This window comes from Dipodomys merriami, unplaced genomic scaffold, assembly GCF_024711535.1.
Source record: "Dipodomys merriami isolate MVZ:Mamm:240054 unplaced genomic scaffold, mDipMer1.0.p SCAF_36, whole genome shotgun sequence".
Taxonomy (NCBI): Eukaryota; Metazoa; Chordata; class Mammalia; order Rodentia; family Heteromyidae; genus Dipodomys; species Dipodomys merriami.
Window position 1 is genome coordinate 11,195,292 of NW_027205159.1, and position 13,650 is coordinate 11,208,941.

The 13,650-nt window shown below is 45.2% G+C and overlaps 1 gene segment (V, D, J or C); it reads left to right on the forward strand.

Annotated features, from left to right (window-relative positions):
• Window positions 1-12,422: 12,422 nt before the first annotated feature.
• Window positions 12,423-13,650, forward strand: LOC138804191 (immunoglobulin kappa variable 1D-33-like). The segment is given in 2 exon segments: window positions 12,423-12,549; window positions 12,670-13,650. Coding segments are annotated over 2 exon segments (378 nt in total).

Here is a 13,650-nt window from a genome sequence, read left to right on the forward strand (position 1 = left end):
GGAACAGCTCAGGGTTGCCATCGTCGTGGTGAACTCGACCTGAGTGGATGCCGGATTGGCGGAGGGGTTATCTTCATGGATCTCCGCTGCTATGAATCATCTCAAGGAGGGGGCGGGTTTGGGAGCCCTGACAGGCCTCCTGGTGTTAGCCTCCTTGGTATGTCTGTGGTGCATTTGCCAAATTAGAGGTTCTCAGCGTCGCAGTGCAGCCATGGTTATCCAAGCCTTTACAGTCATTGGAGCAGGTCAGTCCCCCTAAGCGTGGCTTGCCACCCTAAAACAATGAGCACAGATTGCAAAGCCAAAGTACTGCAGTCGAGAGGCATGAGTTTTGCCCTCGAGGAGAGCATGTTTGATTGCACACGGGTTTGATTCGCCTTTTCCCGTCCTTGTGAAAAACGAATCAATGGACAGGCTGAGTCATCCCTAGAGAAGGTACCCTCTGGGAGAAGGCTTGTATGCAGTCCTTGCAATTGCACAACAGGGATCAGACCTCTGTTCTCATCTGTGTTCTTTAAACAAAAAAGGGGGAACTGTAGAGAGCTGCGAGAGGCCGCACCTGGAAGATGGCGCCGGCTTCCGCCCTCCGCCTTCCCGATGGCGAGTGCTCTCGTGGTAAACAACTCCTGATATGGCTAAGGCAAAGAATCTGGCTTGCTTCTGTGCACCTGAACCTATTGGCGGTTCCCACGTGGCGTATCAGGGTTGGCTACCCAGCGGGTATTTAAGGCTGTGGGGAATTCTCCCCGGGGTTGGGGTCAGAAGATTACTAAAAGGTCCTGAATAAACTGCGGAGAGAAGAGTCCGGTGTCGCGTCGTCATTACCGGCCGAGGCGGTAGCGACACTTATTCAGAATTTTCCAGAATTCAACAATATCATCAACAACACTGAAAACAAATACAAAATTGTGCAAATACAAAATTATAAACCACTTGAGATCTACTGAATGTGAATCTGCATTTCAGCATGTTGGCAGGTGATCTTTATTAGGTTTAAGAAGCCATGTTTAACCCAGGAGCTGGTGGCTCACAGCTGCCATTTTAGCTTCTCAGGAGTCTGAGGTCTGAGGATTGTGGTTCAAAACCAGCCAAGGTAGGAAAGATATTAAGACACTTATCTCCAGTTAACCACCAAAAATCTGGACAAAGAACTGTGACTGAAGGTGGCAAGGCACTAGCATTGAGCAAACAGAGTTTAAGGACACTGCCCACACCCTGAGTTCAAGCCAGAAGACTGGCACAAACAAGCAAACAGACAGAAACAAAAGAAAAACAGCTGTGTTTAGAAGATGATTATCAAGGTTGAGTGATAACTTTTCTTCTCTATTACCCCTATTAAGAACATATCTAGTTAATCCACATGTTAAATACAAACATGTGCATATGCACACATGAATGTGCACATGTATACATGCACATGCATGTGCACACACACGCACACAGTCCATTTCCAGTTGATATAAAAAAGTAAGTCACTTTCAATAGTTTGATGCATAGACTTATTCATTCAGAGAATGATAATCAGTTTTTTCTTAGTTGACCTAAGTGAAAAAAATGCCACAAATCTTACAAACTATACTAAAAACGAATAATATCTTTATGAAAAAATAAAATATTTACTCCAATTTGACACCTTCATCATCATTTGTTGTCCTTTACAGAGATCATTGCACTGAATTCAACATTCAAAACCAATGTAACTTTTACTCTTATCTCTTGTAATGTCATTAAAGCTTCATATATAGCTAAATTTTCCAGAAGACATTTCAAACTTAGCTTTCTTACAGAAGCAAGTCTAGAAATGGATTTGTTTTATGGATGTTTTAATAAATAAAGTACTGGGTTTAATTTGGGCTTATTATCCAAGATTACATTTTATTACTTCATTTTGGGTTAAATTATATAAAACTATATTTTCTTACTATTTATTTGTTTATAGCTGCTGGGTTGAACTAGGAGTCTTATAGGAGCTTGGCTAGACCTCTATCCCTGACAAATTCCTCCAGCATTCTTTGATGGTAGTTATTTAGGAGATAGGTCTTGTGACCCTTTGTGACAATGTACTGATCTTCAACCCAGATGCTCCAGATCTCAACCTCCCAAGTAGCTTGGCATACAAGCTTGATCTTTGCTTCCAGCAACAATCTGTAAATCCCTTTCCTCCAGCATTTGTTTGCTGTCCTGAGCATGTTTTAGAAGTGAAGGGATGTAGGTAAAAATGGTTCCAAAAGCTGGTTAATCTAGACTCAAATATACTATCATTCTTCAGAAAATACTTGCACCTGAAGAAGTTAATTGTAAACAGAACTCTGAGTAGCCAGATTTGGTCTCAAGGATACTATGCAAGAGATCAGATGGTGTGAAAGAAAAAAGTAAATGTGGAATCTTTTAGAAAAGAATTAAAAAATGTAGCCATTGCAGCAATTAAGATAATTTAAATGCACCGTTTTCAAGAATTTCCAGTAGTTAATTACTTTAAGTATCAACTGTACTCTTTCAATAGAAACACAATGTGAAAGGTGAATTGAGAGATACCAGAATAGAAAATTACAAAGATAACTGAAGTATTAGTTCTTGTGTTACCTCATGCAATACAATATGTTAAATACTTTTTTATTTACTGTACTGAGGGGTTATTATTAGATGAGCAAGGTAATCAGTACATTTCCTAATGAGCATTATTGCCTACTCCTTCGTTTTTCCCCTACCATCCCTTCCCTCCCACCTCCACAACTACCCCGCATAATTGTTGTCACTATTTATTTGTTTGGCTCTGGTACTGGGACTTGAACTCAGGGCTTGGTTGCCTTTGCTGAGGTTTCCTTCCTCAAGGGTAGTGCTCTATCACTTGAGCCAACACTCTACTTTTTGAAGAAGGGAATGATTTTGAAGAAGGGAAAGATTTGGGGAAAAGTAGTTCAGTGGGTAGGACTGTCTCCTGTACTTTCCTGCACGGTCTTTTTGCAACCATGGTCTTCAGATCCCAATCTTCTGAATAGTTAGTTTGGCAAACTTGAGTCAGAGGTCCTCCAGTTTTTCCCCTGTTTGGAAAAAAATCTGATTAATTTCCGCTATCCAGAGGCCCACTGAGTAGTCTGTGCTTGATCTGAATCTCAGACACACACACACACACACACACACACACACACACACACACTGTGTGTGTGTGTGTTGAGTCTTTGCACTATACAGGTATTCCCTGTGATTTGAAATCCTCAGATACTATTGCACATATTATTTCATATATTGGTATATAACATAATTTTATTGATTTTGACCACGTTTGACTGCTATCTTTATCCACAGCCCATCTGCATGTGTGCACTTTGTGGATCTGTGTGTGGGTATATGGTGCATCTCCACACAGCTGTTCCCTGTGAATGAGAGGAAAACCCATTTCCTTCTGGAGAGTAATAAGACTTACTAATGTATATGTCTTATCAACCCAATCCACATTGAATACCTGTTCCTTAGGACATCTTCCTTCAAGTTGTATAAGGACAGGAGTTAAGGAGGGAGGAGTAGCCATGAGGTGCTAGGGTCCCAGGGGTAAGTAAGAGTGGACACATTGTGAGACTGTGGCCTTGGCAGAGGCATGGGAAAGCCAGTGGGCAGTGTCCTTTGGACATCCCACCAGTGTTCCAGGCCTCTGAAGCTCATCACCAGGGTAACTTGCCATTACCATAGTTGTTCTCCCAAATGGTCTTGAACATGACCCAGGCAGTTTTCATACCAGCGGCCTTTCTGGTGTTTCCCATGGACCTGGGGACAGCCATGGTGGTGCTGGAAGGGGCACAGTCTATTGTCTGGGTTTGGGATGAAACTTCCTCCCCTGAGACCACCCCTGCCCTCACCCCGCCAGCACTAGCAACACTACCAGCACCCCTTCCTCCTCCTATACCTCCAGCTCCTGGCTGACCAGCACTGCCCATGACACTTGGTAGGTGGGCAGAGATGTGGCCACTCACAGTGCAGGCCAGGTTGGGCTCGAGTTGACCTCCTCAGGACACTGTGCCCCTGTGTTCATGGCCCAGAAGCTTGTGCAAGAGCCAGGAGGCTTTTCTGGATGTTGGTGTAGGAGCATCTGGGCCTGTCAGCCTCGGCTCATGTTGCTTTGGGCAGCCCAGAACCTGACACTCACGGCTTGCATACGCCATTTTTGGTGTTGGCAAACAGTTCTCGCCAGGACTCGCCCTTTGTTGGTTTTTAGTCTTTGAATGCTTCTCTATGCCAGACTTGCCCCAGTTTGTCTGTACTGCTTTGGGCCAATGTCCTAGGCAGTTGTGGGAAGGGGACTTGTGGAAGATCATGAAAAGTGCATCTTGGGAGACCCCCTACTAGGATGTGAGGGCTTAACAGGCCTGAGTCAGGGAAGGGCTTAGAGGAGGAACTGTGGGAAGAGGTGGGGCAGCCAGAGGACTATATAAGGCAGACAGCTGGCAGGCAGAGTCACTCTGGATGCTGCCCGGCAGTGTCACATGCCTCACAGTGACCGACCAGAGCAAGTACTCTGAGCACGGTGAGTGACCCATGGCATCCAGGAACCCAGGTGACTGGCCCAGGCACCTATGTAAACGTGGACATGGTTGGCAAAAGGATGGACGTGGCCAAGTGGGTGTGTGGAGCTGTGAGGCAGATTCAGGAGCACCTGGCCTCCAGCGTAGATGCTGAGGATCTCCGCAAATCCTTGAGGCTGCTCTCAGTCCTTCCCATCACAGCAGAAATCCTTGCCACCATGGGGGTCAGAAGCATAGTGAAGAGTTTTAGGAAACACCCACAGGTGGCCGGTTTGGCCAAGGAACTGGACAAACACTGGAAGACCTTGGCTGTTCTGAGCCACAAATCAGAGGCTCTGAGCCAGGTCCCTGACCAGGATGGAGGTCTAGAGCACAGGAAGTATGATCTTGGGCAGAGGGAGGGGCAGAGGGAGGTGGAGGATGGTAAGAGGGAGCAAGGGGACCTGTTGAAGGCGTCAAATGTGGATCTGTTCTCTCAGAGTAGGGCGAGTGAACCCATGGATGGAGGAGTCCAGGTGTGTGGTTCCCGCATCTCTGTAGAGGTGGCCAGGGGCGGCATGGGGACACAGACCGCCGAGTGGGTGTGGGGAGCCGTGCGGCTGCTCCAAGAGCACCTGGCCTCCAGCACACATTCGGAGGAGCTCCACAAATCCTTGAGTCTGCTCTCATTCTTGTCCATCACGGCAGAAATCCTAGGCACCACCAGTGTCAGAGAGATAATGAAGGGTTTTAGGAAGCATCTGCTGGTGGGCAGTATGGCAAAGGAGCTGGACACACGCTGGGAGACCTTGGCTCTCCTGGACTGCAACCCAGCGCTTCTTTTGGCGATTCTACAGCAGGTCTCTGAACAGGATGGCTCTCAAGAGCCCAGGAAGGAGGCTCTTGTGCTGTCAGAGTCAGGGTGGGTGCAAGAGGACAAGTTGAAAGAGTCAAGTGTAGTTTGAGGCTCCTGGGGAAAAGCCATGGTGCCCAGGAAGGGAGGCCCCAGGTCTGGACTAGAGACCCCAGGGCCTGGGAAGCTGTGTGAGTTCCAGGGACCTGGCAAGCAGACTGCCAGCCCTTGACCCAGTAGCAGGTGGGAGAAGCATCCCCGAGTGGCCCCAGCATCCTCTGGGGGCAGCATCAGTCTTCATCATTGGTCCATGGACAGCTCCAGAGGCCTTCCGGACCCTGGACCCACTGGTTCCAGGGGAATGTCTGGCATCGGGTGCCCTCCCAAACCGTAGGTTGGGGACTCATCAAGGTGCCCACAAGAAGGTCTCTTGGGAACCCCAGGGACAGGGTAGGGCCAGACCAAAAGAGGGGTGCTGATCCTCTGTGGAGGAGAAAGGAGAATTAGACCCTCTAAGGTCAGACCTCTGAGAAGCTGTGTGGGGGCAATCACCAGAGCGAATCCCAGTATGAATTCCGCTCACCTCCAAAGTCTTTTGAGGATGTCCTCAACCAGACCCAGCTGCTGCCGAGGAGACAGAGGACCAGGCGCAGGATATGTGCTGCTGCTTGCGCTTTAGGAGGTCTGAAAGGGAATGGCCCCAGTAGACCCTCAGATTCGGTGCATAGCTCAGTCCCAAGGGTGAGCACGGTTCAACTGGCCCCAGCCCCAGACAACTATACAGCCAGTGTCACCAATTCCACACAAGAAGCCCGGGTGTCAATGGGGCCGCTCAGCACTGAAACCCCTCATTTCCCTCGGTCACTGGCCAACTCGGGTGGGCTGCCTGACCTGCAGTGGATGTCCCCATTCCCTCCACCTGGGATCAAAGCCTCTGTGCCCTGGGAAGTGGGAGAAGGAGAAGGAAAGGGGGAAGGGTAGGGGCAGCCATGCCTTTGTCAGAATGTCCCTGAAGATGCCTCTGTGCTGCGGACCAAAGGACAGCTCCCTTGCTTCCTGGAGCACCCAGAAATTCCAGGGCCTCCCACAACACAGCGCTCCAGCCAATCCCTGGCTTTGCTGCATTTCCTTGCACTGGTTTCCAGGACATATACCCCTTCTCTGCACCAGCATCAAGGTAAAACTCACCCCAGGCCCGTGGCGCACAGGGTCTGCAAGCAGTGAGTGCCAGGGTCTGGCCTGCCCAAGCCAAGAAGAACAGATGCCTACAGGTCCAGAAGTGTCTACACCAACCTCCAGAAAAGCCTCCTGGCCCTGGTGCAAGCTTCTTGGCCAGACTGTATGGCCAGCCATGTCCCGAGGAGGCAAATTCATACCCAGACTGGCCCACATTGTGAGTGTGCACATAAAGGTGTACAAGGAGGATGTGGTGCTGGTAGTGTTGCTAGTGCTCATGGGAGTGGAGGAGCAAGTGGTCTGGGAGGCAGGATGTTTCATCCACAAGCTCAGACAACAGCCTGTGCCCCTTTCGGTATCACCAGGGCTGCCCCCTTGCCCATGGGCAACACCAGAAAGGCCGCTGATATAACTGCCGGGCTATGGTCAAGACCATTCGTGAGGCCAACCAAGGCAATGGCAAGTTCCCCTGGTGATGAGCTCGGGAAGCCTGGAATAACGGGGAGATATCCAAAGGACACAGCCCACTGGTTTTCCCATGCCTCTGCCAGGGTCACAGTCCCACAATATGTCCACACTTTCCTTGCCCTGGGACCCTAGCACATCATGGCTCCTCCTCCCTCCTTAACTCCCACCTTTATACAATTGAAGGAAGATGTCCTAAGGAACAGGTATCTCTCAGTGGATTGGGTTTAGAAGATATATTCATTAATGTGCCTTAATACTCTCGGAGAGGGAGGGGTTTTCTCCCATTCATAGGGAATAGCTGTGTGAAGATGCCGCATGTGTCCACACACAGACCCATATAGTGCACATATTGTGCAAATCAGCTGTGGATAGGGAAAGCAGTCAAATATGGTCAAAATCACTGAAATTAAATTTATACCAATAAATAAATGAATACAAGCAATAATGTGGGGGGATTTCAAATCACAGGGAACATCTGTATAAAGCAAAGAATAGACACACACATGTACACAACAAACACACAATCAGTGTGTTTGTGTGTCTCAGGCTCAAATAAAGTGCAGACTACTCAGTGGGCCTCTGGATAGTGAAAAGTAATCACATGTTTTCCAAAGAGAGGAAAAGATGGAGGACCTCTGACTCAAGATTTCTATCCTAGGTACTCAGGAGCTTTGAATCAGAAGACTATGATTCCAAAAAGATCAGATAGGAAAGTACAGGAACCTGTCATCTCCACAGAACTACTCTTCCCCAAAGGCATCCCACCCTGAAAATCATTGCTGGAAGTGGAACTTTGGCTCAGGTGGTAGAGTACTATCCTTCAGGAAGGAAACTTCAAAAAGAGCAACCAGGCCCTGAGTTCAAGCCCCAGGACCAGAGCCAAACAAATAAATAGTGACAATTAAAAATTTAGGAAAAATCTTGTAAATTAAAAGGGTTTAAATATTTTTAAGAATATCCAGGTGAAAGATGATTCATGGAAAAGCTGAGAGACACAGGTGGTATCCCACAACTTGTGTTCCAAAAGGTAGCTGGAGAGGCACACTGGAGCCAAGGGGTTCATAGCCAGGCTGCCTGAGAAACCAACACTTCATGTCCTAGGAAGCATGGGGGAGGGCAGAGGGAAGAGGAGGAGGAAGCAGTTGAACACCATCTTTACCAGCACAGGTGTGGATGGACATTACTTCCAGGTGCTTGATAAACCTGAGGCAACCACCCCTGTCCACACCACATTATATACATCAAGAGGGAGAGGCTCCAACAGCACTGGTCTTGCAAAGTCCCCCCTTTTCATTTTCCCTAGAATGCCAGAGATTGGCATGTAGGATATAGAGAGGTGTTAGCTACCATTGATTTCATGCCTTCAGTCAGTGGGCTCTGGTGGGAATGTGATGGCTGTCAATGACATGAGTGCAAAAAGAGGTCTAGGGTGTTTCTTGTGAGCAATGAATGATGAAGAGGCAGTAGCCTGGCTCTCATATATTGTCTGAACATCTGCAAGATTCACAGGAGTGTAATGCATTGTCTGTAGCTAACAATGTCCTGTGTTGATCCCATGCAAAGAAACCTGATGCTCTGTTGCTCCCCTCATCACAGGTAAAAAGAGCTTCCAAATGCTTTCTGCTTCAAGGGGTAGACTAGCACAGCTGGGTTTAGGAACATGTTGCATGCTGTGACATGATAACCGAAGATCCATCAGGGTTTTCCCACATGGAGCAGAGGCAGTAGGAATACATGTTCATCAGTCAGACCTGCATTAGGAATGATCTGTGTAACCATAGGAAGAAAGACACCTGAGCCTGTGCAAGATTCTATCTTTCTCCATAACCACCAGCAGCCTTCTTGCACACTGTCATTAGTTAATATCCCATAGCAGACACTGACCCTGTAACAAAGAATGTACTGGATTACGGCTCAGATGTTTTCTTTTACCTTTACCCCCCCCCCCAGGAGTTTCCACACAAAATGTAACCTTGTGTAGAATATAAATTTATCAAATAATTGGGGAAAATAAAAACTTAGTGACCATCAGTCTAAATAGAACAAATGATGTTTACTGTGACATCACTGGTCCTTATTCTTCTGTTTTCTTGTGATGATATTAATATACACCTTTATTTTATTCTTTAAATATGTTGTATATGCAGAGTACTTAGTTGCTACTTCCATGACAACAGCATTGTAGGGGGGTTAAAAATCCCTTTCAATAATGGTTTAAAGTGATAGCATTTTTTATGATCATCACAAAAATAAAAATGTAATCAATCAATATATCAATACATCATTCTGACAATATTACCATCCGAATTTGAAAATAAATATGACTTGTTTATTTGGTAGGAACTTATGCAAATATATGCTTTCCATTTGATTTTAAAATAGCGCTTTATGACCAGTTCTCAATAATGCTTGTCATTTCAAACATTTACATGGTATAATGAAAATAAAAGAACACTTCCATCACCATAGTAAGATAAAGAAGACTTTGGTCAAGATAGTAAATTAGTTTAGAGAAATATCTCAAGATAATGGAATTTCCTACTAATTCTAATTGAGAAGAACTGGAATTTGACATTAGAGCTTCTGGATTTCAATGGTATTTACTATCATCTGGTCCTTACACCAGCAAAACACTAGGGGTCACTCAAGTCATATATGTACAGACATTTTTCTCATTAAATTTTCTGGACTAACTTTTTCAGGTTTCATTCAAAGGATAGGTGGAGAAAAACAAAGGAGAGGCTAATAGTGCTCGACAGAAATGTACTCATTACATTACTCATGTAACTATAACCCTATCTACACAGCATCTTTGCAATTAAATAAAAAATTTAAAGGCACCAATGGCTCCCACTTCTAATTGTACCTAATTGAGGGTTGAAAATATGTGGTTTGAAGGCCATCCTGGACAAAAAGTTCATAAGACCCCTTCTAAGATGATAGTGCTGGACACAGTGCTGTGTAGCTTTTATCCTAAACTATGGAAGAGAGGTGAGATTTGGAGGATTGCATTTCCAATTGTGTTATTTGAAGCTCATATTCACCCTTTGCTGCAACCTTACTTTTGTAAATTTTATTTTATTGTAAAAATGCTGTACAGAGGGGTTACATTTACATGAGGAAGGCAGTGAGTACATTTCCTGTTGAGCATTGTTACCTTTTCTCAAGTTTTTCTCCTTCTATCCTTTACCTCCCCCACCACCCTCACCCCTTCATTCTCCCCAACCCCCCACTCCCCCTGAAGTTATAAAGTTCATTTCCCATATTCTCTCTTGTGAATATGTTGCAATGTCTCATCCTATATCTTTGTTTCACAATTTTGTTAGTCCTCTTCCCCTCCCTAAATTAGACAAATGTATATACAAGATGCAGGGTATCAAAATCAAGTACAGTAACAACAGGGGATATACCATAAGGGGAAGAACATACGAAGGAAACAAAATAATCGCATAGTACATTAAAAATAACAATAAAGAAAAACCTGTTGTGTCCATATCTTGGGTTTCATTTCACTTAGCATCATGTTACATGGTCACATGTACCTGGCTTTTTGAGCTTTTTCTGCTCATCTGATAAATTGTCCAATACACACATGAATTATTATAAATGAGGGAAACCATGGGACCTATATTTCCTTGGGTCTGGCTTACTCCACCTTATATCTTTGGGACTGACTGTCTTTTTTTTTGCCAGTCCTGTACTGGAGCTCAGGGCCTGGATGCTACCCCTGGCCCTCTCTGTGCTCAAGATTAGTGCTCTACCACTTGAGTCAAAGCATCACTTCTGGCTTTTTCTGTGTACATGGTACTGAGGAATTGAACTGAGTGCTTCATGCATACCAGGCAAGCACTCTACCACTAAGCCACATTCCCAGCCCAGGACTGACTGTCTTATTTCACAATTAGTCGGGTGATTCTTTCTCCATCCTCACATCTACTCTTCTTTCACCTGCAACTGAGAGCTATTCTTCTAATTGTTCTTCTCTCAAACCCACGTCAGAGGAATGATAATCTAGAGAACTTGTCAGCACCAGGAGTGCATGTTAACATAAGCCAGGTCCAGCATTAAAGCTTCACTCATTATGTGGAGGGGAGAGAAGAAAACATGAATTTATTTCTAAAATCTGCTTTGGCTCCAATAGTGTGTGAAATAGTTCAGTGAACAGGGTTGCTATAGGAACCTGTCATATAGGCCCTGGTACAGATGGACTCTGACTTTGGCAATGCCTGGTCTGTGAGCTACTGGCCTTTGGGTTGCAGTGTTATCTTTGTGCACCTGCAGCAACTGCTTGGACTCACAATAAGATTGTGGATTCATTGTCAAGCAAATGTCCTGTCTGTGTCTTTCCAGTTGTGACATCCAGCACTAGGGTGAACAGCTTCCTCACATGCTGGACTCCAGGTGGGAGCCTTCCTCATCATACTCTGGATTTATCACCTGTGGCATTTTACCTTGTCTTCTCTGGGATTTGCAGCTCCAGTGTCCCACTTCACACTTCACTATGCTACATGTCATCCTTTCAGAGCTTGCTTATATCATAAACTCTAAGTTCAATCAATGAAAACTTATTTAATTACAAATTCCATTAAATGGGAGGTGCTGTAGGAATTTACAGTTTTAAGAGGCAGAGTAAATTGAAGTTTAGTTCAGCTTCGGTTTACAGAATAGCTCAGGATCTGAGGAGGAATAACTTGGATTAAGAACAAATAGGCATGAATGTCATCAAGACTTTAGGAGACTTGCAGCTCAGAAATGTACAATGTAATAAAGCTATGCCTGTAGCCAGGTCCTTTCAGTATACAGAGAGCCAATGTCTGATGTTAAGTCTACTGGATAATGGTGGTGGGAAAGTACATTCAGAAACAGTGGACAGCAACCTGGAGTTGATAGCAAAACCCAATGGCTAGCCTGTACATTGTACACCATAGCACAATACTGCACATACTTTAATTTCATACTTTTCATTGTCTTTCATTAAGTCATAATTGATACTTGTTTATCATCTATTTATTTAACTATCACTCTCTCTATCAACCTACATACCCAAGTAGGTTGAGTAATTGAATGATTGTGTCTATGATTAACAAATGGGTTCAAGGAAACCAAAGACAGAAAATCTGATCTAAATCATTAATTATACATTTTGGAGCCATTTTTGCTTGAAAAAATTGACTTGTATAAAATGCTTTCATGAAAAATGTGTCATGACCCATGTATAAATTAAACTTCATTGTATTTAACCAGAGAGGCATTCTGTCCCCTGAAACCCAGAGAGAAACACATTCTCTTCAGGAACAACAGTGCTACCCTGGTATGTTTTTTTTTGTATCTGGGACATCACGTCTGGGCTGAGATACTGAAATATGGCATGTTGGTGCAGCTGTGCTGGCCCCTTCCAACCCCTACTGATTTGCATTGCCCAGAGCACAGCCCACTGCCCTGAGCAGTTCTTGAAAGCTTCTCACATCCTGGGCAGGAGTCAGTCCTAGTCAGCACACAGCATGGACATGAAGGCCCCTGCTCAGTTCCTGGGGCTCCTGCTGCTCTGGATTACAGGTAAGGAAGGACTACGCTGAGGATCTCCTCAGTCAGCTGTAGTCAGTGATGCTTGGCTGTTTATGAAGCTTTCTTATAACATGCTTGATTATATATATACTTATTGCTTTTCAATGCCAGGTACCAGATGTGACATCCAGATGACCCAGTCTCCATCCACTTTGTCTGTATCTCCTGGAGACAGAGTCACCATCACTTGCCAGGCCAGTCAGGACATTTACTATGGGTTAAACTGGTACCAGCAGAAACCAGGGGGAGCTCCAAAGCTCCTGATCTATAATGCAAACAATTTACAATCCGGGATCCCCTCCAGATTTAGTGGCAGTGGATTTGGGACAGAGTACACTCTCACCATCAGTAGCCTGCAGCCTGAAGACATTGCCACTTATTACTGTCTACAGTATTATGATAACCCACCCACAGTGATACAAGCCATAACATAAACCTCCAAGAAGCAGAAGTGTGAGCCTGGGCTGTCCCAGCTGCTTTCCTCATGCTTCCTCTTGCAAGAGCTGTCCTAGAATCATAGGACAAGAATCTTTCTCAGGATATCCAGGACCAGCGAGCTTCTATATCTCAATCTTTGGAGTAACTGTAATATAGATGTGCGATACTGGCACTGGGCTGAATGTTGAAATATTAAAATGACATTCCAGACTAAAAACATGGAAATACTCTGACTTTATTCAGGTTTTTAAAATCTTGACTAGATATTCACAATGTGCACAGAGAAACTTCAAAGTTATTTCAAAACTTTTATTTTGAGATTTTTCAATACTTCATGCATGAATTTCATCAGCAAGTAAAGACAGTTTGCCACTTCCTTTTTCCTGCTACAGTGTAGAGAGCTGCGAGAGGCCACACCTGGAAGATGGTGCCGGCTTCCGCCCTCCGCCTTCCCGATGGCGAGTGCTCTCGTGGTAAACAACTCCTGATATGGCTAAGGCAAAGAATCTGGCTTGCTTCTGTGCACCTGAACCTATTGGCGGTTCCCACGTGGCGTATCAGGGTTGGCGACCCAGCGGGTACTTAAGGCTGTGGGGAATTCTCCCCGGGGTTGGGGTCAGAAGATTACTAAAAGGTCCTGAATAAACTGCAGAG